The 25,696-nt window shown below is 36.7% G+C and overlaps 3 protein-coding genes and 2 long non-coding RNA genes across 14 annotated transcripts; 3 read left to right on the forward strand and 2 right to left on the reverse strand.

Annotated features, from left to right (window-relative positions):
• Window positions 1-975: 975 nt before the first annotated feature.
• Window positions 976-2,460, forward strand: LOC310738294. The gene is made up of 2 exons (XR_014537011.1): window positions 976-2,038; window positions 2,172-2,460. It is a non-coding gene; the product is annotated as an uncharacterized lncRNA (long non-coding RNA).
• A 137-nt stretch (window positions 2,461-2,597) lies between these two features.
• Window positions 2,598-4,363, reverse strand: LOC310738248 (14 kDa phosphohistidine phosphatase). The gene is made up of 3 exons (XM_083563233.1): window positions 4,153-4,363; window positions 2,972-3,096; window positions 2,598-2,868 (listed from the first exon to the last, which is right to left on the reverse strand). The coding sequence occupies exons 1-3, from the start codon at window positions 4,292-4,294 to the stop codon at window positions 2,788-2,790; spliced, it is 348 nt and encodes a 115-aa protein (XP_083419359.1). The 5' UTR covers window positions 4,295-4,363; the 3' UTR covers window positions 2,598-2,787.
• Window positions 4,364-8,745: 4,382 nt separating this feature from the next.
• sele (selectin E) lies at window positions 8,746-14,415 on the forward strand. 9 transcript variants are annotated; one of them, XM_083563022.1, is made up of 14 exons: window positions 8,900-9,525; window positions 9,910-9,967; window positions 10,077-10,466; window positions 10,591-10,698; window positions 10,876-11,067; window positions 11,285-11,464; window positions 11,598-11,777; window positions 11,911-12,090; window positions 12,224-12,403; window positions 12,509-12,682; window positions 12,794-12,973; window positions 13,107-13,286; window positions 13,811-13,990; window positions 14,225-14,415. In XM_083563022.1, the coding sequence occupies exons 1-14, from the start codon at window positions 9,523-9,525 to the stop codon at window positions 14,398-14,400; spliced, it is 2,361 nt and encodes a 786-aa protein (XP_083419148.1). In that variant the 5' UTR covers window positions 8,900-9,522; the 3' UTR covers window positions 14,401-14,415. The 9 variants fall into 9 exon arrangements, with proteins under 9 accessions (XP_083419155.1, XP_083419153.1, XP_083419154.1 ...); XM_083563027.1 differs by lacking the exon at window positions 12,794-12,973 and having other exon boundaries at window positions 8,894-9,525; XM_083563028.1 differs by lacking the exon at window positions 12,224-12,403 and having other exon boundaries at window positions 8,894-9,525.
• A 64-nt stretch (window positions 14,416-14,479) lies between these two features.
• Window positions 14,480-15,776, reverse strand: LOC310738283. Its single transcript, XR_014536999.1, has 2 exons — window positions 14,894-15,776; window positions 14,480-14,769 (listed from the first exon to the last, which is right to left on the reverse strand). It is a non-coding gene; the product is annotated as an uncharacterized lncRNA (long non-coding RNA).
• Window positions 15,777-18,731: 2,955 nt separating this feature from the next.
• Window positions 18,732-25,013, forward strand: LOC310738123 (L-selectin). Of its 2 annotated transcripts, XM_083563103.1 has the most exons (9): window positions 18,732-18,932; window positions 19,058-19,130; window positions 19,868-20,230; window positions 21,029-21,136; window positions 21,271-21,450; window positions 21,524-21,694; window positions 22,802-22,891; window positions 22,987-23,008; window positions 24,851-25,013. In XM_083563103.1, the coding sequence occupies exons 1-9, from the start codon at window positions 18,930-18,932 to the stop codon at window positions 24,924-24,926; spliced, it is 1,086 nt and encodes a 361-aa protein (XP_083419229.1). In that variant the 5' UTR covers window positions 18,732-18,929; the 3' UTR covers window positions 24,927-25,013. The 2 variants fall into 2 exon arrangements, with proteins under 2 accessions (XP_083419229.1, XP_083419230.1); XM_083563104.1 differs by lacking the exon at window positions 19,868-20,230.
• Window positions 25,014-25,696: the final 683 nt, after the last annotated feature.

Here is a 25,696-nt window from a genome sequence, read left to right on the forward strand (position 1 = left end):
AGCTTTCAAATAGACTGAGGTGATGTGGAAAATCATCTGGCTTTTGATCAGTGCTCAGTTCAAAAACTGCCATCTCTGGGTGCATTAATGTCTATGGAATAGGCTGCTTGCACATCTGAAATGCTGAAACAGATACTGTATAAAGGTTTTAGAGCAACATATGCTTGCATCCAAGTCTTTTTTATGTAAGGTCATAGCTCATTTCAACCTTGTGCAGGTCTACAATCTTGTCCCTAATGTCCTTTGACAGCTCTTTGGTCTTTCCCATTGTGGTGAAGAGTTTTGAATGGAAGAGATTGATTCTGTAATGGGTGTCTTTCATCAAAAACTTATCTGATAGTAGTTTTGAAGACTTTCTTTTGAATTTATTTCACTCGATCAAATACAAATTAATTTATATATATATATATATATATATATATATATATATATATATATATATATATATATATATATATATATATATATATATATAAACACCTTAGGAATGCCTACACATTTTTAGTGGCTCAGAGATTAAGGCCAATTCTGGTCTTGCCATTTTTATGTTATAGTGATTAGACTTGTGTTGAATAGAAAGAAGAACCCTGGAATTTCCGTAGGTGAGTGAGAATTTGAAAGCAAAAACACCGCTTCATTAAACTGTACGATGCTTCCTGTCGTCTCCTGCTTCCTGGCACATTAAAAGCTTCCTGTGATCCCTCCACTTACGAGAACACAACCTTGATTAGGTTATTGTAAGAAGTCTCGTTCTAAAAGTTTTCCTTCTTCTTCCTGACCCTCTACATGTATATTAATGAATTAAAATGATTCATTCAAGAATAAAATTACTAATAAACCACCTTTCATTAAAAAAAAAAAAAAAAAAGTCAGTGAGTGCGAATATTAATTTGATATTTTTCAGGTTGATTTATTTTTATCTTTGTATATAAGTATCTTTGAAAAATTCTTGGCTCTAAATAAGTCCTGCACAGTACCTACAGTTCCCTTCACTTATATAGGCACCCGCTGGTAAATATGAGCAAAGAATGCAGTAAAATATGTATGGATATCAAGCAATTGCAAACACAACAAAGTTTTATAAAAGATATATGGCTTAGTTAAATATATATGCACCACAACTCTTGGGAATCTATTATTGTGTACCAAAGAAGTCTCCTTCTATAACAAGTTGGAATACATGGCAAGGTATCTGAGACCATTCCTTCATACAGAAGCTTTCCAGATCATTCAAATTTTCAGGTCCATTCTGGCAGGCTCTCCTCTTTATTTCACAGCACACAGATTTTCTATCGGGTTTAAGTCCGGAGACTGGGATAGCCATGGGCCGATCATGTATTGGTGGTCAATTTTTACGTTGGTTTTATTGTATCGTTTGGATCATTGCCCCACTGGAAGATCCATCCATGGCTGATTTTAAGCTTTCTGGCCGATCTAATATTGGTTGATATGTGATAAAGTCCATGATGCCATGAATCCTAAAAAAATAAAAACATGGCTGCCCCTCTACGTGCACCAAAGCCACCTAATTTGTTTATTGCCACAAAGCTCAGTTTTGGCTTCATCTGACCATCGTATGTGATCCTGTTTGAAGTTCCATTATTCTTAGGCAAAGTCGCATGTTTGTTATTCGTATTTTTTTCTGAGTAAAGGCTTTTTTGCTTGAAACCCTTCCAAACTTGTGGTGATGTGAGACATCTGATTGTAGTTTTGAAGACTTTCTGGCCTAAAAGCACAACTTCTGCAATTCCAACCATCCTCTTCACAGTGTGGTGAGACGATATAGATACACTTTTCCGGGTTAATTTATAAAAAAATTTCATTGATTAAAACTTTTTAAATGAATGTTTTAATACTTCTTATTTTAGTTATATATCAAAAGGTTAAAGAGAATTTTTTCACAGCATCATATAATTTGCTTGTTTAATTACGAAGGGTGCCAACATTAGTGGAGGGAACTGTATATGCAAATATACATGCATTCTTTAAAATCCTACAATTGAGTCATAATAATCCTATTTCCTATTTATCTGATTAAGTATAAATATAAGAACAACCCCTTAATCAGATGTTAATATTGTAATGGACCATCTCATTATAGCATGGGACATTTAAATGATAATACAGAAGCTGACTGAGAGGTTTTAATATTGCGCACATTTCATTTAAAGTGAGCTAAAACAGTATATTTGACTTATTATTGCATTCCTGATATCTTTATTATTGGGATAATACGTTTAGGCTAATAAAAGTCATGTTACGGGAAACGATGCAGTTAGCATGTGCCTATAAACCAGATAAGATCTGTTCAAGTCAAGTTTAAAAGCTTTTCAATTGTTCCCCGTAAGTGCTGAAACCCAGAGCTGGACGATGAGAAAAAGAGGAAGTTGCAAGCTAATTTGCACTTGATTAAAGCATCCATTCATGGAATCGACCACAATTATTTGATAAGAAATATTTTTTTAAAAAGTGACACAAAAGTGATGCTGACATGTGTCATTTGTACTTTTTCTGTCCCCCATGTAGACACACATTCTGCCATGGAGCCAGGATTTGTTTTTTAAAGCACGCTCACTTCCTTTATGAACTTCAACACATTGTTTAAGTCCCTGAGGACTGAAGACAGAGCCAGTACAAGTCTTTATTGGTCTCACGCTAATAATCATTTTGTTTCCCCACAGAAACAAATATTGTTGAGAATAATAAAGTTGGAAATTTGCACACTGATGTTAAACAGATACAATGCCTAAAAAATACATTTTGCTGTCTTTTTTGTTGTCTTTCTTTTCATTCCATCGTGATCTCGTAGTCTTTGAAGACAGCTTCCAGTTTACCCACTGTGACCGCATGGTCAGCCTTTCCATAGCCCTAAAATAAACGTAAAGACTACATGTCAGAACATAAAGTGTAGGAAAGCTATTTTTCTTTCTTTTTTAAATGTAATGTATATATATTTTTAAAGTGTAATTACTGTAGACTCTCCAAACACTCTTAGTTTCTTCTTGGTGCTGTCATGCTCTATCTTTCCTCCACCAAGGCAGGTACACTCCAGGCCTAGAGTGTCCATAGCAGGGCTCAACTTTTCAAAAATATGATCTGAAATAAGAGAGATAAGGCATTGTGTTTTTGCCAGAAAAAAAACAAGTTTTTTTTTCATTCCACAATGGCTGACAGAGAAGACACAGATTTTTTTATAAACCATTTATGCTTTTGCCTTTTCTTTTCTGTCGAATTTGCACAAAAACACATATATTTTAAATCCCCAGGAAAACCGTAATGCATGGGGAAAAAAAATGCAAAAAAATGCAGGGAAACATCCAGGGTCATTTGATGATATGAATATTGATGCTTCTGCTAGAGACAATGTATATGTGTGGCGAGTTTGCATTTAAACAAATTACTAAACATTTCCCATAAGAACAACCCCTTAATCAGATGTTAATATTGTAATGGACCATCTCAGTATAGCATGGGACATTTAAATGATTAATACAGAACATGACTGAGAGGTTTTAATATTGCGCACACTTCCTGGTCACTTTAATTGACTTGTTCATTTTTGGTCAAAATTTCTAGGTGTAGTTCATTTAGTCTAAAACTAATTTATGTAAAACCTCTCCAAATGCTTCATCACTGTCTCTTTCTGACCCCAGGATGCTGCCGGCTGCAGGTTTTTGTTCCGCACATGTAAACACAACTAAAACCCAAACCCCCAACCCCAAACCTGTCAAAAAGTCAGCATGATTAATTTCTGACCCACTCGAATATTGCTTTTAAAAATCTACACATTTAAGAAGAATATTTAAAGCATGAAGTCTCTTGGGCCTAAACCATATTCTCACCAGGTCATGGCAGCAATCATTTGATTGAGGTGTGTGTGTGTGTGTGTTTGTGTGTGTGTGTGTGAGAGAGAGAGAGAGAGAGAGAGAGAGAGAGAGAGCGAGACAGAGAGAGAGAGAGAGAAAGTGCATGCTGGAAAACATAAACCTCTTTTTTTTAAAGATCTAGAACGCAGGCAAGGTTTGTTAATACGCCAGGTCAGATAATCGTAATTAGTAAAGAGCAGCAGTGGTTAAACATTCACTGTATTATTACCCCAGTGGTTTTAGAGCAAACCAACCCAGGCACTTCCTGTTTACACACATCACTTACTGTGGTACTCAGCACTCTTTGTGCCTCTCACTATGTCTTTGTGTTCGGTTCCACCTTTAACCTTTATTCGCACTAAAATATATTTAAATTTGCCCTCCGGGTCGATTTCCACGTTTGGGACTTTACTCAGGCAGTCTGCCATGTTTCCTCTGCTCTGAGCCTGATCCTGCTGCTTATTTCAGTCTCAAACCGCTTAAGGCTGGAACGATTTCAATTGGTTGGTCAGGAGAGCCTATGAAAATGAAGAGGAGGCGGGACTTCCTGAACATTTACATTTGCAACTCTGGTTGACTTTTTTAGAAATACACTTGTTTGGTTTATGGTAGAGGTGCCGAAACCTTTTTTCCCCTAAAAAGTAGCTGTTAGGAAGGTTTACTCTCTAGCTCAAAGGACCAAATTTAAGGGAGATGCTGAATGACCTGCTGCTGCTCAGTGTTCTGGCCTTTTATACTCTTAATGTAGAACAGTGCACTGTGATGTCAGAGGTAACTTATAATTAGTGGTAAACTGTGTATCTGCCTCTAGTGGTGAAGCGTGGAAATACAACAAAATCGGAATCTTTTCCTACAGTACCAAAAATCGATCTGGATTGATAATGAAAGTAAATTGTTGTTTTAAATAAGACTGTATTATATTACAATTTTTATAAAGTTCCCCAGATTTATGATTTTGAATATTTAAAAACGAATAAATAGAAAACAATGATTTGATAATATAAAATTTTATTAGATTAATGAAGCATAGATCTGTTTATATTACAGTTGAGTTTATACACAATACAGCAGTATATAATGTGTACAGCAATATGATTGTAAAATCAATAACCTCTAATTCCAGACATGAAGCTGGTCCTGGTTTTTCTAAAACAATGTTTTCTAATTTGTGCTGATGACTTACTGACATAGACAGGATATTATCTACGTTTACACTCACAGAGGGCAGCCCTGCCAATGTTATTGCAGCTGTGCCAGTGGATTTTTCCCTAATTTTTTGTTTCGCTTTTTATATATGGCATAGTGGGCCTAAAGGTTGCCACGAGTCATCAATGCCACACAGACCCGAGTTTGGACATTTCTGTTTTATGGTATACAATTTACAGGATACTGATCCAGTTTTCCCCTCATTTAGTCTGCGTTAGGAGTAACAACATGAACATGTATCTACAGTAAACTGTTGACAAAAATGTTCTTCATAAAAGATTATCATATCGGATGCATATTACAAGCTGCAATATTATTAATAGAAAACATGACATAAAATATTTATACTCATTATTTTTTCTTATATTTTCAATTGTGCAGGGTTTCACTTCAACTCTTAATACTATCACTATGACTTTACGACTATAGAAATCATCAGTATTAGAGAGAGATGCATCACAGACAAGAATCTTATAGAATGAGAATGAATGTCATCAACAAGAAACCCGATGAACACAATTCAACATGTCTCCTTTCACTGTAGCCACAGCTGCACCGCCCGCATGCATCATCTTTAGCGCTTTCCCTTCATGTTTGTGCATTTTTTTCCCATGCATTACAGATTTGAAATGAGGGCAAATTTTTTTTTTTTTTGTGCAAATTATATGGAAAAGAAAACACAAAAGTAGAAATGGTTCGTTAAAACGCTTAACAACTGTTTTGGCCAACTTTTTCTCACAATGTCCAGCTTTTATTGAAAACATTGTAATTGTATCTGCGCCCAAATCAATTCCATCTCCTGTCAGTCGTTGTGGAATGAAAAAAACAAAACAAAAAAACAGCTATTAATTCCACACGAATATATTTGGCTTTGTGCAGTTTGCTACAAAGGCTGTTTGCGAGCTCTGACTAATGCGCTGTTTTACTATCTAGTTAAAGGACATGAAAATGCCGATGTTATTGTATGCCTGCTTGATGGCCCCAGCATCTGATAAGTTTAAGCAGCAGTTTCTCAGATGATTGGGAATAATTCAATACATATTTATGGACAAAAATATATAAAAATGTAAGTCAGTTATTCTGATAGAATTCAGGCCAGATAGAATAAGGGCTTTGCTGGTCACTGGTGGTTTGTCCCTAATATTGGAACAAGGTTGGGCATTTAAAGAGCTACAGTGGGGTGGTATAAAGTACTGATAATAATTAAAATTTATAAAAACAAAAACCTGACTTCAGCCTGAGTAGGATCAGCCATATTAAAACACATATAATATTTTTTTGGTAAAAAAAAAAAAGGGGCTAACAAAGTCAAATTTAATCAAAAAGTTTTCAATTATTGGCAGATCCTTTAATTGTATTTTATTTTTACTTTTTAAAATATTGCACTGTATGATTTCTATTTTCCATGCAAACATTTCTGAGTGAAGCCTACAGTACTTTTTACTAGTCATGTGGGATAGTGTGCATTATTTGTGTCTGTGTCTGTGAGTCTGAGTCTGAGCTTCCTCTCCAAAATTTCCACTTACGATTTCCCCATTCGGGAAACTTATCAGTGCCTGTCTGTCTGGCCATGACTTACATTACTAATAGTGTTATTATTAACATTTACAAAACTTTAGAAAATAGTAGACAGTGGTATTCTGATCTCAAAAATCCCCTCCACAGTAAAAAACAAAAAAGCAAAAGATGATAAATAGGTAATCTGTATGATGCATATTTTTTTCCAGGGTTCTGTAGCCTGTGTTGTGCTGTGTCTTTAGATAGCTTTAAGGTCTGGGATGGGGTGGTGCAGGGCAGGATGGTGCAGGGGAGGTGCATTATGATTTATTTTTTTTTCAGTACTGCTTTAAAAGTGTGTATATTACCGCCCGCATGCATCTATTTACGTATTATAATATATTTCGACTTTCCGTATATTTAACTGAAGCTGCTTAATTGGAAAGCATCACTGTGAAATGGAAAATAACTTTTCTCAATAAGAGGAAGCCAGTACAAGTCTGAACAAACATTCGAAACAGGTCAAATAAGAACAAAGGTGTGAAGGGGAAAAGGCCATGCACTAGTGAGAAAACTGAGGCTGCAAGCCAAAAAAAAAACTTAACTGAAGTCAACTTTGCCCCACCTATAAAAAGCCCATATGACTAAAGGGATGTCTCTAACTTTGTGGGTTTTTTTTAGATGAAATGATTTTGCAGTCAGGCTTAGTTTATTTCTCATTTACACATGTATTGCATGTTCACATGCCTGTACTTCCAGGAAAAGTTGTTATGCCTACTCACATCCTGTTTATTTCCTGGCATTAATACATATAGTATTTGTGTAGATACTGTACAGTACTTTCCCTCCTATACACCCATTGAGACACGGAAACTAGAACATTGGATCAGTTTCAGAGGCTTATCAATATTATATACTGCTTTTAGAGGAATGGCCATTGTTTTAAAGCACCTATGCAAAAATTAATAGATGACAAATATATATTTATTATATTTATTTATCCCTATGAGCGAACCAACGGCAAAAGTGAAAAAGACAATCTCCACTGAGATGGTATACAAAAGAAACCTTGAGAGGAACCAGACTCAAAAGTTCATCCATTTTCATCCTCCACATTGAAAGTCTATTCATTAGAGTTCCCCCATTTTGTTAAGGTTATCAACAGTACACTGGTGGAATGTAAAACTGTTCATGTCAATTGCAGCCTTCAGCCATTATAGCAGACAGTTTGTTTTAATCCATCTTCATAGTTCTCGAGTTTAACCTTTTACAGTAACCTCATGAATCTTGTGGCCGGAGAACGTCCTCAGCAGTTGCATCAAGTGGTTTCCATTGAAAAAGAACATCATCCAGAAATCAGGACGAATCAGTCAGGCCCAGAAAGGGGAAAGGGGAAAATCCAATGAGCTACAACAGTTTGCAGGACAAAACCTTTGTTGGAAAATCAACACAATAAAAAACTGAGCAATGCAGATTAACGAAAAAACAAAAGGAAAGCAGCAGAGGGGACACAATAATGGCAGACTGAAGCTACTAATGAGATTTGACATTTTTTGAAATGTGTGAAATGTATACATAAGTCAATAGGAGTGATGACACTGACACAAATTCATTTATTAAAAAAACTTATTTCCATAAAAATATCCAATAAATTGCAAGAGCAAAAACACTTAGTTACAGTTAAAATATTTAACCATATTTTTTGATTTCATACAAAAATAAATTAATAGTTTGTGCAGTTTTAAAAAGAAATTACTTTAAAAAGTTCATTTTTAACAATGGTCATTGTCCAAAAGCAGCTTTACAGAGTGAAAGTAAGTAAAAGTAAGTTTATCCATAATGAGTCACTGTGGCAAGGAAAAACTCCCTGAGATAGTATGAGGAGGAAACCCTGAGAAACAAATGCCCAGTCATTGCTGAGGCATACCTTTCAGCGAAAAGCTCCAGAAGCAACCATCAATCTCCACACTTTGGCCTTCATCGTACATCTTTGCTTCAGAACCTTCATGGCTCCTCTTTCAACATTGTATTGTAATACCTTCATATCTGCCCTGTAGAAGGTGCTGGTGTCACTTTCTGTAGATCTTTACAGATCTCACAATGATTCTGTCATCAGTCGCTTCCCTTGTCTGGCTTGCCCTATATCTGGTTGTTAATACATCAGTGTTTTTTTCTTTTTTTTTTTTTCCCCCAAAACTTTAAAATGGCATGAGCTCTTAGCCAAAGCTATAAAGAGGTCCAGGGTCAAGTCAGTTGACACACTGAAATGTCTCACATCCAACCAGTGAAGGTTTTTAAGAGGAGGCCACCAGCATACACCTTGAAAAAAATAGAAAATGTGTTTGTTCGAACAAAAGGTGACATATGCATCTGTTTGTGATATATTTAATGATGTGATAGAATTCAGCTTACAGCTGAGAGTCTAACATTGATCTTAAAGTCAAGTGTCTTCAGTGTACAGCAAAATTAACATATAAATATGAATTTACCCTGTTGTAAGTTACCCTAAGTAACCATTAGAATTTTAATAAACCAATGAAAGTTAGGCTTTTTTAGCACAAGGATCATCATTATTTCACTGCTATTCCTTAATCATTGTTCAACAAGTAGGAATTTCCCAAGAAAAAAAGAATGTGATGCCCTTTTGACTTCTTCCAATATTAACATAGAAAGGGAAATGCTAACATCCTGACCAGCTTCCTCTGCTCATTTATCGACAAACTAAGGAAAGTAAAGAGAAGAAGGGTATTTCCAGAAAGTGGAATTCCAAAACTCTAATTGGCGTCGCCTCAGGATTCCGGGACACGCTCCATGCAGGAGGTAAGCCACCTATTTAAATCACCCTCACAGCAGCTCTGGACTCAAAAACGCTTGACTGTGCGATCAAGTCACACATACTATCCTGATACTGTGACTATACCCTAAAAGGATTACATCCAGATACTCAATTACAATGGTAAGTACAAAGAATTTTAAGGGGCTGAAATGATTTTGTATAGAAATATCTTGAATACCTGTTTAACATTTCTAAGTAAGATATTATTATAATTTTTAATTTTCAGCCTGTTGTTAGACATGCTTTGGATTTAGGTTTTATTCGACAGATAATGTTGCATCTTTCGAGGATTAAATGCAATAAATATGCAAAATCATCTGCAATTAAACAAAAATGTACAGCAAAAGAATCTGTTGAATTTAGGAGATTTTTATGTATGAGTACTTATACATTTGGTTTATTCTCATTTTATTGTATTATATCTTAGAATACTAGATCCATGTGACTGTATTCACCTTTGAAAAAATATTTTCATCCTATTAACACTTTGTTTCACTTTGGCAGGATTTCTACAATACGCATACGTTTGCAATGTCTACATTGTTCATCTTTTTCTTCTCAGGTAAAAAAAAACCCATTAAATTCTCAAAAAAAGAATTATAAAAACATTTAATTGAATAGCAGTAAAGAAATGAACGGTGTGCAATGATCATCTTTGCTTCCTTACGCAGTACTGAATCAGTGGACGGGAGTTGAAGGCTGGTCGTACCATTACTCAGACACCACCATGGCCTGGGTCGAAGCTCGCGAATGGTGCAAGGAGAACTACACAGACATGGTGGCTATTCAAAACCGTGATGAAATCGAATATCTCAACTCAGTGATTCCCAAGGCTACTACTGGATACTACTGGATTGGTATTCGTAAAATCAACGGCATCTGGACCTGGGTAGGAACCAATAAGCATCTGACGGCAAAGGCTGAGAACTGGGCCAAAGGGGAACCTAATAATGGAGGCAACAATGAGGACTGCGTGGAAATGTACATCAAGAGAGGCACTGATGACGGCAAGTGGAATGATGAGCATTGCCAAAAGAAGAAATCTGCATTATGCTACACTGGTATGTATCACCTGAAACAAAAAACACTACTCACCTTCTTGTTGTAGGAAAATCAACTGGTTTGAGTTATTGTTAAAGTGAATTAAATGATTGAAAGTCAAAAAAAGCAAACTTTGTTTTACAGCATCCTGTAAGAAAGACTCTTGTAGTCCTAATGGGGAGTGTGTTGAAACCATCAACAGCCACCAATGTGAATGTTTTGAAGGCTTTTATGGAAAAAAGTGTGAACACGGTGAGTAATATTATACATTTATTTATGTTTTTTTTTATTTTTTTTTATTTATGTACCTAGTACTGAGCTTCCTGCACCACATCGTTCCATAAATGCACAGATTAGATTTTTCAAACTTCTGCCATAAAATACTAAGACTGTAAAACTGACCTGTTCTGAATTCTGATTTTTTTTCAGTTGTTATATGTGAGGAAAAGTACATCTCTGCTCCTGAGAATGGTGGCGTCCAATGTAGCCACGCTTTCGGAAATTTTTCCTACAAATCCGAATGCAAATATTCATGCAATGAAGGCTACCAGTTAGTTGGGGCCAAAGTGACAGAGTGTGGTGCCACTAAAGCATGGTCCAACACCCCCCCAACCTGTGAACGTAAGAAGCTTTATTTTCAACTCTGTTTAAACCTTGCATTTGTATACAGCTTCAGTGAATTCCAGTGCGGAAAATACTGACGCTAAATGCCTTATTTAAATCCATAGACATTTGAAGCAGATGCATGTTAAATGAAAAGCCGTACATGTACCTAATTTTATGTGTGACCCCTTCAATGTGAATCTCATAGAAGCAATCCTTTGTGTTTACTGTGCAGTTGTTCAGTGCCCTGGTCTCGAGACCCCTCAGGATGGCAGCATGTCCTGTACAGACCAAATTCTAAGCCTAGGCTCTGTATGCAGCTTCAGCTGTAGTGAGGGCTTCATCCTGGAAGGTGCATCGAGCACAGAGTGTACAAAAACTGGAGATTGGAGTGCAGATGTTCCTAAATGCACAGGTACAAAACTTCAATTATTAAATGAGTCCACAGCATTTTTCTTCATGCTTAAAATCATAATAGATCATCTCCACCATCTTGTATATGTTTCAGTACACAAACTCAAACTTTCATTTTCCTTCCACTCCTGCAGTTGTTCAGTGCCCCGCTGTTAAGACTCCTCAGGATGGCAGTGTGTCCTGTACAGACCAAACTCTAAGACTAGGTACTGTATGCAGCTTCAATTGTATTGAGGGCTTCATCCTGGAAGGTGCATCGAGCACAGAGTGTACAAAGACAGGAGATTGGAGTGCAGATGTTCCCAAATGCACAGGTATAGAACTTCAATTATTGAATGAGTCCACAGCATTTTTCTTCATGCTTGAAATAATTATAGATCATCTACACCATCTTGTATATGTTTCAGTACACAAACTCAAACATTTATTTTCCTTCCACTTCTGCAGCTGTTCAGTGTCGCGGTATTGAGACTCCTCAGAATGGCAGCGTGTCCTGTACAAACCAAACTCTGAATCTAGGTACTGTATGCAGCTTCAACTGTAGTGAGGGCTTCATCCTGGAAGGTGCATCGAGCACAGAGTGTACAAAGACAGGAGAATGGAGTGCAAATGTTCCTAAATGCACAGGTACAGAAATTCAGTTATTGAATGCGTACACAGCATTATTCTTTATGCTTGAAATCATAATAGAGCATCTCCACCATCTTGTATATGTTTCAGTACACAAACTCAAACATTTATTTTCCTTCTACTTCTGCAGCTGTTCAGTGTCCCGTTATCGAGACTCCTCAGAATGGCAGTGTGTCCTGTACAGACCAAACTCTAAGACTAGGCTCTGTATGCAGCTTCAACTGTAGTGAGGGCTTCATCCTGGAAGGTGCATTGAGCACAGAGTGTACAAAAACAGAAAAATGGAGCGCAGATGTTCCTAAATGCACAGGTACAAGATTCAGTTCAAAGATCATTAACAGCACTTCTGAGGTCCTAAGTAGTGCCTTCAATAAGTTTGCCCATGAGCCTGATCACTTTTTTGTGCACCTCACAGCGGTCCGTTGTCCGACTCTTGAGGAACCTTTGGAAGGGAAAATGAGATGCAGTGGTGATAGCTATGGGAATCAGTGCATGTTTAGCTGCAACAATGGGTACCAACTGTTGGGAGTGTCTGAGCTTACGTGCACTAAAACTGCTCAGTGGAGCCAAGTGACGCCATCCTGTACAGGTCAGAAGCAGGAACTAGTCCTTTACAACTTTCATGTTCTATATTCATGTATAAGTTTTTTAAGTTAAAACACATGATGCAAACCAAATTTTGCTTGATTCTACTGTGCAGCTGTTCAGTGCTCTGGTCTCGAGACCCCTCAGGATGGCAGCATGTCCTGTACAGACGAAACTCTAAGTCTAGGCTCTGTATGCAGCTTCAACTGTAGTGAGGGCTTCATCCTGGAAGGTGCATCAAGCACAGAGTGTACAAAAACAGGAGAGTGGAGCGCAGATGTTCCTAAATGCACAGGTACAGAACTTCAATTATTGAATGAGTCCACAGCATTATTCTTCATGCTTGAAATAATAATAGATCATCTGCACCATCTTGTATATGTTTCAGTACACAAACTCAAACATTCATTTTCCTTCCACTTCTGCAGCTGTTCAGTGCCCCGGTCTTAAGACGCCTCAGGATGGCAGTGTGTCCTGTACAGACCAAACTCTAAGTCTAGGCTCTGTATGCAGCTTCAACTGTAGTGAGGGCTTCATCCTGGAAGGTGCATTGAGCACAGAGTGTACAAAGACAGGAGAATGGAACGCAGATGTTCCTAAATGCACAGGTACAGTACCCAGTTCAAAGATCATTCATTTATCCAGTGTTGAATCAGTGAACCTTTAGCAGGACTGATTCTGCGCACCATAATCTAGTGGAGAGTGAATGCCTATACCAAGTACATGCATTTGTTGCATGTATGTAGAGTACATACAACATTATAAAAAGGCCATGCAGCAATATCAGTGACAGCGCATACTAGTTCAAAGTTTCAATAACATGCAGAAAATGTATCCATCCAAGTGCCATTTCTGGTTCTTCCTATCCAAATCGATCTTTCTTTTTATTAAATGTAACTTCGATATTGTCTCATGTTGGAATTCCAAATGCCTCAAAGGGGATACGAAAATTCCGTAAATTAAGCTACATATCAGGCATCACTCTTTGCCTAGAGTTATTGCTTTGTGTCCCTGTGATTGAATTATCAACAGTTTAAGATCTGTGAATGTGTGACTCATGAGGTCTGGCTGCATGTCCCCCAGAAACTGTTGCCTGTATTTAAAGTTCTCCTGATTGTTTCCTTCTACGCAGCGGTGAGATGTCCTTATCTCCAAGAGCTAATCAATGGTCTCATGAACTGTTCTTCAGAGGAAAACCTTTTCAGTACTGCATGTTCCTTCAGCTGTCTCAATGGCTATAAGCTTCAAGGACACCAGATAGTGATGTGCAGCCTCAGTGGAAACTGGACTGGAGAGGTGCCAGAGTGCAAAGGTAGAAATCAGGTTCTATCAGAATCTTTATGCTTTTAAATTATATATTTAGATAATTATGTTATATAAACAGAATTTTCCTAAAAAAAAAAAAAACTGTCAGATAGAAACCAATTACAAGGTCACATGAATTAAATAGCGGGCTATAAACCAGGAGGTACATTGTTGTTTAATTATCTTTACCTTTATTTATCTTTCACTTCCATCTATTCTTTATTTTTATCTAAATTTCCAGAAGTCCAGCCTGAGCACAGTTTGTCTTTGGTGTCTGGTGTGACCATTGGTATAGGAATTACTGCTGCATTATTCAGCCTGGGTTTTGCTTTCTGGATAATGAAAAGACTCAGAAAGTTGAAAGGTAAAAAGAAAGGATTCATTATTTCCTCTTCTGACTCTGACCTCTCTATGTAATAGCTTTTTATATATATATATATATATATATATTACTGCCTTTATTCTTTCTCCTCATTCTTATCTTTATAAAAATTTATTATATAATAATATAAAACACAAGCTTATATTACAATGCACTAATGTTATATATCGATATGCTTCTCTTTTTTTCCATTACAGCGAAGACATTTGACCTTAGGTGAGTTTTGAATTCTTCTCCAAAGTATTTACATGTTTGTCTTCATGTGTGTTGAATGTCGTTATTGGGTTGTCATGCTGATCGGTCTGATGCGAATTTGTTTTCCAGTAACTCGGACATTGATGTGCCACTCCAGCAATACAAAAGTTTTGATAGTCTCATTTAGACAATAATGCTACAAGCTATATCTAGGTAAGTTTAGACTGTTTCTTCTATAACAGTATTAATACTATATATCAATATTGTATTATTTTTCGCTTGAGGCACATAATACACTGAATAAACTAAGTCTTTTTTCCATTTTCTTCGCACAGGTCCTTACAACACCACTTTGCACGCAGCAGTTTGGACTTTAGAGTGAATGAATATACTTATATTGCGTTTTTAATGCTGGACATTGTCACAGAGCAGCTGTACTGGAATCCGATTATGGATTTCGATCCCGTGTGAGTGAGCCAGAATGGAGGGTAATAAAGCAAAATACCCTAAAATTATATATTCTAAGAGGAAACAGACTCAAAAACTATTCCTCTTCCAACCATAAAGATTCAAACAAGACTTTTCAGTACAAACATCAGTCGTTTTTTTTATATCAAAGTTTTAGCTTTAAGTCTAGGTGAGGCTATCGACTGAACAATGAACAAAACTTGAAATATTTTCAGTAATGCAGTCTTTGGACTGTCCTTGTGAGAACAACTTTAGGGTATCTTGTGTGGTACCAACCTCAGCATTCTGTAGGCTAGCCATGTGGTAGAGATCTTCACCAGCAGTGAGTGTGTTCTTAGGTGAAGGAGCTTCAAGCAGACATGAGAGAGAATCTAGCATGGCTGAAAGGGAGAGCCAGTTTTCTAAAGTGAGGTTGATCTTCAATCCTCTGTAGGAATGCCTAAAGAAAGACATTCCTGCACATTATTAGTTATTTAATATATCTTCTGTGTTTCCATGGAAGTATTTATTATGTAATTTATTCACCATATTGTTCAATGCTGTTTGTGCTGTATACAAATTTCATGGCGTTTATGAAGAGCTACGTATATGTTCTGTCTTTTTTTTTTTTTTTTTTTTTGCTGTTTCATTGTCATATTGTAAATATATTTAAAGTGTTAATTTTGCTTATTGTAGCCACCTCTTTTTTATTTATATATTTTTTCAAGTGCTAAGATGTGTTTTTATTCTATTAAAATGTGACTTATCAATAAATTAATATGCAAAAGAAATATAATAGTGGTTTGTGTTTTTTTTTTAAAGCAAATGTGTACAAAAAAAAAAGAATTTAAAAGAAAACGGAAAACACTTCTGAATCCAATATGCAAACCGAGTCCCTCTCTACCCAAGTGTTCTTGGGGTTAATCTGGGTTTACTGGGTTCTGAAACGGTCATCATTTGCATTCATGGCATTTGCACTTAACATACAACTGAGCAGATATGTGTATGATATATGGGGTCAGGGGCCTTGCACAGGGGCCCAGCATTGGCAGCTAAGTGTGGTTGGGATTTGAAATCACAACCTTCAGATCCGGAGCCCAATGCCTTAACTGCTATTCTACCACCTCTCAATCAAAGATTGTACTGATATAATTAAGGAAATCTAATGAAAACACACTAATTATGCAAGCAGCTGAGAAAAAGAAAGAAAAAAAATACGGGAAAAAAGAAATCCAAGGTAGTATGAAAGATCACAGTTTGATGTCGGTCACAGTGGAGTTCAGTGAGTGAATTACTTTATTGTTCTACTTCCCTTTATGCGTGTCATTGACATTGAGCCAAACACTGAGATAAACACATTGACTGTGTTTTGATGACCAGGCCAGTCTGGATGGGCTTTTTTTCTGTAACTGTGGCTGAATTATGAACCCTGAACAGTGAATTTATATTGTAGGAAAGGAGGAGCCCAGTGGATAAGAAATTGGACTTCTGATTGGAAGGTCATGGGTTCAAATCCCAGGACCACCAAGCGGGGCCTTGACCAAGTCCCTTAACCTCAGCTGCTAAGCTGTTCATATATATATATATATATATATATATATATATATATATAGAGAGAGAGAGAGAGAGAGAGAGAGAGAGAGAGAGAGAGAGAGAGAGAGAGAGAGAGAGAGAGAGAGAGAGAGAGAGAGAGATTTTGGCAGTGTGATGGCTGAGAAATTCAGAACAAACACTAATAAGGATTTAAACCAGATTGATCTTTTTTGCAAATGGTCCATTACAGTACAATATGCTGTCCAATAGGTTAGAACTACATTTGCCGATTTGCTGCAGTTTTGCAATTGTCCATCAGTGAACAGCTGAGAAGTTCAACAATGATGAAACTATTATGAATAGACTCGCATGAATCGATTGAAGGATTCGATTTATCACCCAGATTTTGAGTTCTTTCCTTATATCATTCCAGGGAGTTTTCCTCTTAGCACCATCATCATTGTTTGCTCATTAGGGACAAACTTACTGAGGGACAATCATACCTGCATAAAACTAAAGATACCTTACTGCAAAACTTACTCCAAGTTCAAAGTCACCGATTCCAAAATGACTTGAGTAAAACTTCTCTTGAGTATCTGATTTGAACAGTGACTCATATTGAAAGTAGACTCAAAGATTCACTAGTCCTCAACACCAAGACACATGTTAGTTAAGAGCCAATAACCATTTTATTTTTCTTAAAAACAGATGTTTTATTTCCTAAAACACAAATCGATTTGTACATGTAATGGGGTAGAATGGCCTCTCCCTGTATGTTGCTCTGTATTGCTTAACAGGTGGTTAATTGGATGTCTAATTGGTTGTATTTAAATTTCCAGGAAGGAAGTGCAGGAAGGTCCATTGATACCCGCCCGTTCCAGTTTCCAAAATTCCTGTTGTCGTTCTTTTCCAGCTTAAGTTACAAAGGGTTCACAGTTGATTTTTATGAATGAAGCAGCCCTTCTTCCAGATACCTCCCTTGTTTGTGTTTTCTGTCTGTAGCATTGTTCTGATGTGGACAGTCAACTTCGGGTCAAGCTTCTTGTGCTATTTGGGTCAATGTGGCTGTATCTCATACAAGCTGCAGAATACCGTCAACGGTGCCACCTTTTGATATCATTGCTTAGATTATTGACTTGTTTCTGTCTAGTGAGATTTTCTGGGTTTTGCTTGATTACGAAGGCTTCTTCATTTATATTTTTCAGTTTGGTTTAACTGGATTGTTTTCTCTTTACTATATTTTTTATTACAAGACCTAAATCAAGTCGCGATTAGGGTGAGCATGTAGCCACTTTTGCTATGGACAACTCGTCTGGTCTAAATGTTTTTTACTATCAAGTTTTTGTATTTTTGTGCAGATGTCTTTTTTATTTTGGTAATCTGGAGGTCACATCTCTGGCTTGTCATTGTGACTACAAACTTGTGTTCTTGAATGGTTCCCTGTGCCCTAATTCCAGGGTGGCATAGTCAATCATTACATCCAGCCTGCTAGAATATTAACACTCCATGCGGTACATTATATTCTGGTGTAGTTGGATAGAATTTCTAGTGAACTAGTACATTAAATTACTGACCCTCCCATACAGTGTGCCACATACTGTATACCTCAACACTCTATTAACCATGATGCCTAAATGAAAAAAGACCAGTCGGTCAAAAAAAAAATGGGCTTCAATTAACAAAGTAAATTAATTTGAGATGAAGTGAAACCACATATCCAGAGCTGGTTGAGTGATTGCAAAAATGTATTTGGTTGCACTAATTGTCTATTAAAATATAGAGGATTAAAAAGTACATATCTTGAATAATAATTGTGCTATGCAAAGAAAATTCAGTAGAGAGGAAAAAAGATGCTGATAGAGACTACTCATTAAAAAAAAATCATATTCTTATTCAATTTACTTCTGTAGAGCTGTTTTTTTGTTTTTTTTTTACAATATCCACTGCTATACAAATAAAGTTTAATTCAATCAAAATGAATTAAATTCTTATTTTTAAATGTCCTTTATATAAATTGATCCATATGCTGAGAATTTAGTGGGAAAAAAAGTTTATTACTAGGAATGATTCCTGTCATGTCTCAGAAGAAAAATCTATTATTTTCTGTTCACAGTGGTACAATTCACAAAACAACATCTGACATCAACATAATTTTTTTTTACCTTGTGCACTAGGGTTAGAGACCAGCATTTACCCCTGGGTCATGGGGTCAGAATGATTACATTGTGATCATGTACAAAAGCATATCCTGCCATTTAACATCAGCTGCCAGTCAACATTAGAATGAGTCTAAAGTAACCTGCTTCCAGACAGAGACCGAGTGTGCTAGTGGAAGGACTTCTAAAGATACAAACAGCCTGAATTGATTCAGGAATCAGAAGACTAAATCATGGTATGTATTTTTTTTTTTTAAAGCATTCTAACAAACAAATATTCATGTGGTATAATGCCAAACAAAAATATTGTATTAATACATTTTTAGAACTTCTTATGCTACTGAACATTTCTGATATTTAGGCTGGAGGTTTGGCATCATTCATGAGGCCATATGCACAAACACAACTTTTGCTGTACTTCAGTTTAACCTATGGTAAGTCATCCGGTTAAATGTTTCTCACATTTATATTATCGCTCAAATGTTGGAACAAAGCTGCTCATTAAAGGATTTTCCGAATGTTTTTTAATATTGTACAATTAATTAGGTAAATGGTAAAACCTTCCAATGTATATAATGGAATGTCACATTTTAAATATAATACAGAATTCTTAATAAAGCTTTGTACAGATTGTAGAGTCTCAACCTACTTCATGAGTGATTTTCCAATCTGGGCTTTTCATCATTTTACCAAATTCCAGAGCCAGTGAAATGCAGTTAGTATCTAAAGTGCATAGTGACCTATTTACAATAAATATGATATGGTATGATGTCCATATGTACAGGGGTTATAGTGATTCATATACAGAAGTTGCAGTAGAAAATAAGATATGATGTATATTATAGTAATATACAGTATAACTGTGCAAGATTGTGCAGAGGATAAGACATGTCAAGAAGATAACATGCTCAAAGAACATAATATACATGGAATGAAGCTGGATGAAGTAAAATAGACAAAAGGTGACAGTCCAGTAGTGTATTTGTTGCCATTATGATATATCATTTTGACTAAATGTCATTGACTAAAACAAAATGTATTAAAACTTTCTTTAGAAATATATAATCTATCTAATCTGCCCAATCCATTGACTGGTTTGTAGTGTAAATCATTTTTCAAAAACGCAGTCCTAATGGTATCTAAAACGTGTTTATTTTCCATGACTTTATAGTGCAGGTATTGAGCTGGACCTACATCTATTCCAATAAGACGATGAGTTGGACTGATGCAGAGGCATGGTGTAAAACTGAATCTCAGAAAATGATGCTCATTGTAAATGAAGAGGAGAACAACTACCTAAAAAATCACCTTCCAAAACAATACTATTGGATTGGTCTCCGAAAGACTGAAGGCATTTGGAAATGGCATGGGGCAGAAAATAATTTAACGGGTAACAGATTCTGGGCTTCCGGTGAACCAAATAGCAAAACTAAAGATGAGGACTGTGTGGAAATATACATTAATAACAACCAAAATAATGGCAAGTGGAATGATGACCGCTGCTCCAAAACGAAATATGCCTTATGCTATAATGGTAAGGATATGCCCAAAAGTCAAAGTGACTTATTGAAGTTTCACTAACTGCTTTTTTAGTACTACTGCTTTTCTGTCAGCTTAGATAGCGCTTCTCCAGATATCATTTCTAAAACACACTAACAACTAACTAATCACTTACTGCTATTACCTTTACATTTCCTGCATTTGTCAGACGTTCTGCTGGGAAATAGTATTTCAATGATTAAGCTGTTGGACTTCTAATCAGAAGGCTGTGAGCCCAAATCCCAGTGCTGCCAGTCTGGGCACTTGACCTGGGCCCTAAACCCACAAGTGCTCAATTGTATAAATGATGTCATTGTATGTTGCTCTGGATAAGGGCATCTGCCAAATGTTGTGAATGATCTTATCCCATCTTATTTAATCCTTATCTTATTCTTTTACTTCACCCAGAGTATGCCCATAGAGACAATATGTTTAGCTCAATGGTTAGCCACTGAGCTACCCGAGCTACAGCTCTGTTCGGGTGTTGGTGTCACATGACTAGTTTCTTAAATATCTACTGTTAAATGTTTAATTAATAGCTAGTAATTATAGCAGTTTGAATATATTAAAGCATTCATTTGTATGCATTTTTGTATGATACAGTGATACAGCTACCATATACAGCTACCATGTACAATATTTAGAGGTGTAGTAGTATCTTTTTTTGGGTGAGTTTAAATGAACCCAGCATACCTGTCTTCTCATTTAGAATCTGCTCAGAAGAAAGATGGCTGCATGGTGTACAAGTAATTCATCCAGGTTTATTTTTATTTTGGTTCTTGTGCATGTGCAGCATCATGTTTCAATAATTCCTGCGGCGACAACGCTACGTGTGTGGAGACTATCGGCAGCTACACATGCAAGTGTAATCCAGGATTTACGGGTCCAAAGTGCACAGAGGGTAATCTGATGTTTTCCAACATTTTATACATGATTTAACATCAAGGTTATATTTACAGTATATCTGTAGATATGAATTATTGGTAGGTTTTTATTTTTTGTAGGTTTATCTTTATTCATTTTTTTTAATGACAGTTCAGTGCCCCCCACTTGCGATCATTAACGGTAGGATGGACTGCAGCCATCATCGGCACACAAACAGCTACATATCTACATGTAGCTTCAGCTGTGAAGAGGGCTTTGAGTTGAGTGGTTCACACAAAACCCTGTGTGATCACACTGGCCAGTGGACACACAGCACCCCAAACTGCACAGGTACTTTTTTCGAAATACAGTACAGAATATTTTGACCCTGTCAAAATGAAACTAAATGGTCTCTTTCCCGTAGCCATCTTGTGTAAGGCTCTCCGTGTGCCTCATGGTGGCGTTGTGAGCTGTCATAGAGGCAACAGTACTATCTGCACTGTACAGTGTCCCTCTGACTACCTGCTGCTGGGAGTGCATGAATATACCTGCAGACCCGATGGTTCATGGAGCCCATTCCAACCTCTGTGTGCAAGTGAGAATTGTCTTTTATTCACACAATGTTAATATTAAAATTTACTATTACAAATAAACAAAAGCATGTCTACAATATTTTTTATTGTTTTATAGATTTCATCAGTGGTTCTTACTTTCACACCCTACAATGTCCTTATTTTTGTCCATTAATATATATTAAAATATTCCCAATAGTCTATACCCTTCATTTCATAGCTTTATTCTTCAAGTGTTAGAGTTTTTATCCAATCAGATTTAAGCCTTCACATCACATTGTTTAAAATAATCCGCATGAGGCCTTTAGAATCAGCAGTGCAGACGCCTGTAGTGTAAAGTACATGTTGCTTAAAGGCTAGAACTTTAACTAATTTTGAGTTTGGTCGTCTAGTAGGCGTACAATAACGTTGGCATTTTCACATCCTTTGATTGGATGGTCAGATAGCGCATTAGTCAGAGCAAACCACATCTGTAGCAAACTGGACAAGCTCAAATATATTCATGTGGATTTAATAGCTGTTTTCATTCCACAATGGTTGACAGAGAAGAAATTGATTTGGTCACAGATTAGGCCATTTTTTTGGAGGTAAGGCTGTTTACAAGGTGGACTTTTCAAGAAAAGATGGACATCGTGAGCAAAGCGTTTTTTTGCATTTTTTCCCCTGTAGAATTTGCACAAAAACACTCAATTTGAATGTATTTTAGTATAATGCACAGAAAAAAAATGCACATAAATCCCCGGGACATTTTTTTAAGTTAATATTTTGATGCTTCTTCTAGCGATGATGTATGCGGTAGATGCTGCTGTGGCTACAGTGAAAGGAGGCTTGAATTGGTTTTTTTGCTTTAGTAATGACATTAATTTTTCCTGTATGAGATTCCTGTCTGTGATGCAGTGCTCTGTTCTACTGCGCTTTGCTCTAATACTGATGCTTTCTATAGCCATGGCGTCATACTGATGATATTAAGAGGGAATTGTTTCAGGTAGGACACCACTAAAGGCCTGGTTGTGAAATGCACATTTCATCACTGGTAATATCCGTGTTAGATTTTCTAAATGTAATGTAATTTCAAAACGCATACACTGCACATATAATCAATGAAAGAAATACAACGTTTACGTTCTCAGGTTTCAAACATATGCTGGTGGCATCGGCAGGATGTGTACTATTTTCTACCATCTGCTGCTGTATGTTCTGCTCTTCCTTATGCAGAACGAGTAAGTTCTTCCTACACACAACAGGAACTTTAGAAATCAATCTTTAAGAATTTAAATGTATTAATGTTTTTTGGTCTTTCTCTTCTGTTTGACAGGGAATAAGTCAGTGAGACAAAAGTAAGACATTCATTTTATTTCTTTAATGTATTCGACATTATACATTCCAGTATTTTAGTATCCAGCGAATACTTTTATAACTGGAATGTCACCTCCATGCCAGGTCTTCTAATTTGCCATAAATGCCTAAATTTCCTAATGTTCCTTGTGGCAGAATCTGCAAATTCCCTAAAGCCATGCTCCAAAATCTAATGAAAAACCTTTCATAATGTAGGTTATTATAAGGGCAAAGGAACCAGCTCTGTGTTTTTGTGCATTGCTTTGGAAAGCACACATTGGTGTGATGTCAGATGAATTAAATGTATGTCTACATACATTTTACTTAACCAATGTTATATTATATTAATTAAATGTAAAAGTGGGGGGATGTTAGGGCTTCCGGAACAAGTGGAGTATTCTCAGGTGCACATTTCCTCGGCAAGTACAAATAATATATTGTAAATGTTCATTTCACGGCGGTGACCTCCTGTGGGTAGCCTCGAATAGATGGAATTCATCGTTTAGACAATCTTTTCTGTGTCCTGGCATTTGTCAACATAATTATAGAATCACAATTACATACAGGGAGTACCATTCTGCCTCGTTACCTGGTCCAGACTTAATAATAAATGCAACTTATAAATCTGAAGAAGAGACCATTCTTAATATAAGGAACAGTCGTAAATCACTTATGAAGCAAAATACTAGCAAAATAATAGCTCTATGTCACTTTCTAGTTTTCTTCCCATAGCTCTCCTTCTTCTGAAAAAAAAAATGCTTTCTTCAGCCAGAATGAGGAATTTCACAACAATGATTGCAAAAAAAAAAAAAGAAGGAACTATGGCATAATCCACAGAAGTAGCTTGAATGCATTTGGCCAATTATGCACCAGTGCTATGATTCTGCGTTATTTTCTAGTATACAGGCAATTTATAGCATGTAATCCACTATCTGAATTTATTGGGCTAAGCTTGCCTGTCCATCTCTAAATGACTTAGTAAATTATGTGCCCTCTGATTCCCAGTTTTATTACTGGAGTTTTTATTACTGCTTGTAGTGTTCCAACCTGCACAGCAGCCTTATACTCTATTTCACCAAGAGCATTAGCATGTAATGTGAGGTAAATCTCATGCGAATAAACCGAAGCGATATTGGAGTGGGGTCTTGGTAGTGATGCCCCAGCAACTTATCAAATCAGAGACGGAGAAAACAGTCAACAAAAAACAGACACAAAAGCAGAATGTCTACATACTGTATGCTCACAATTTCTTTATTGTCCACAATCCCCTTTGAGACGTTGCTCTGTGGTTTAGAATAATGGTCATAAATGTTCCAGGCAGGAACACAGGAGTGTTCTTCTAGGGTATGAAATAACAAATGCTGAACTGCAACTTCTGGCTCTATGGCTCTTCTGGCTCTATGGCTCTACCCATCCAGGGATGTAACTGTAAAATGGTAGCTTAAGGTTAACAGCGTAGATTCTTGGTAAGGGACAAGTCCATGAAGTGCCCACGCAATGGTTTCCATGACCATGGTCTACCACACGATGCTGCTGAGGCTCCTTCCTTTGTTATCAGGTTGTCATCACGTTATACAACCAAATTAATCCAGAATGTCAGATGCCTCAAGAACTCAGAGCTCTTTTGCTTTAAGGATGCAGAAAATGCATATTTGCAATCTATATTTGAGCCACTGCTGTCCTACTGAGGTCCATAATCTCAGTAAGAACATACAAAAAAAGTCCAAATTTTCACAGTTATAGCACATACAGAAATACTCCAGTAATATCAAAGGACACCACCTAGCAATCTGGAATACTGTATAATGCAGCAGAACTGATCTGATTTTGTTCTTCATCCTCAGCGATCGACAGGAGGAAATGAATCCAGCATATGATGCAAGTGATGCACCACTGGAGGTCCCAGTGAGCTCTGTGTAAAATTTAGTTTCACCACATCATGTTTACTTGACTAATTACGTTGAATACTGGTCAATATGAAACATTAAATAATATCTCCTGTCTCTATCCCTTCAGCAGTCTTGTTTTTTTTTTGTGCGCGCACACACACACACACACACACACACACACACACACACACACACACACACACACACACACACACACACACAAACACACACACTATCCACTGATTTGTGTTCCTGATTAAATGTTAGTGTAGAACTGAGAAGTATGCAGGCCAATAACTGTGGCCATAACTGAGGCCAATGCGAACTAATATTTAAAAAAAAAACGAATTATTTTTCCTGTTGTGTCTCCAGGAAGATGCAGCTCTACCTCTGCCATGTTAATCTGTATTCTATGTGACTCTCAGGACACGCCTTGTTCTCCGTAGCGTTGTGATGCATCATATTTACGTAGCAGCAGCGATGCCCAGAGAAGACACTCGAGAAATGGTTTAGCAACAAGAAAACAATCTACATATTACAATTCGCAATTATTCGCAATAAAAATTGCAATTAGTCACTTTCTAAATAATAAAAGTATAGTGCATCTGCTGCTAATTTTATATATGTAACGCATGGTGTTTTACGCTAGCTTCATTGTTCTTACAACGTGAGCTTATTATGTGTTCTTGGCTTTCTTGCTGCTGATTGGTTTATCATCACTGCAGTTTGGACACCGACAAGGAGCTCGGAAGATCACAACACTTAGTTTATTGAATATCGGGAGGTGAAACTCATTCATTA

This window comes from Silurus aristotelis, assembly GCF_946808225.1.
Source record: "Silurus aristotelis genome assembly, chromosome: 15".
NCBI lineage: Eukaryota > Metazoa > Chordata > Actinopteri > Siluriformes > Siluridae > Silurus > Silurus aristotelis.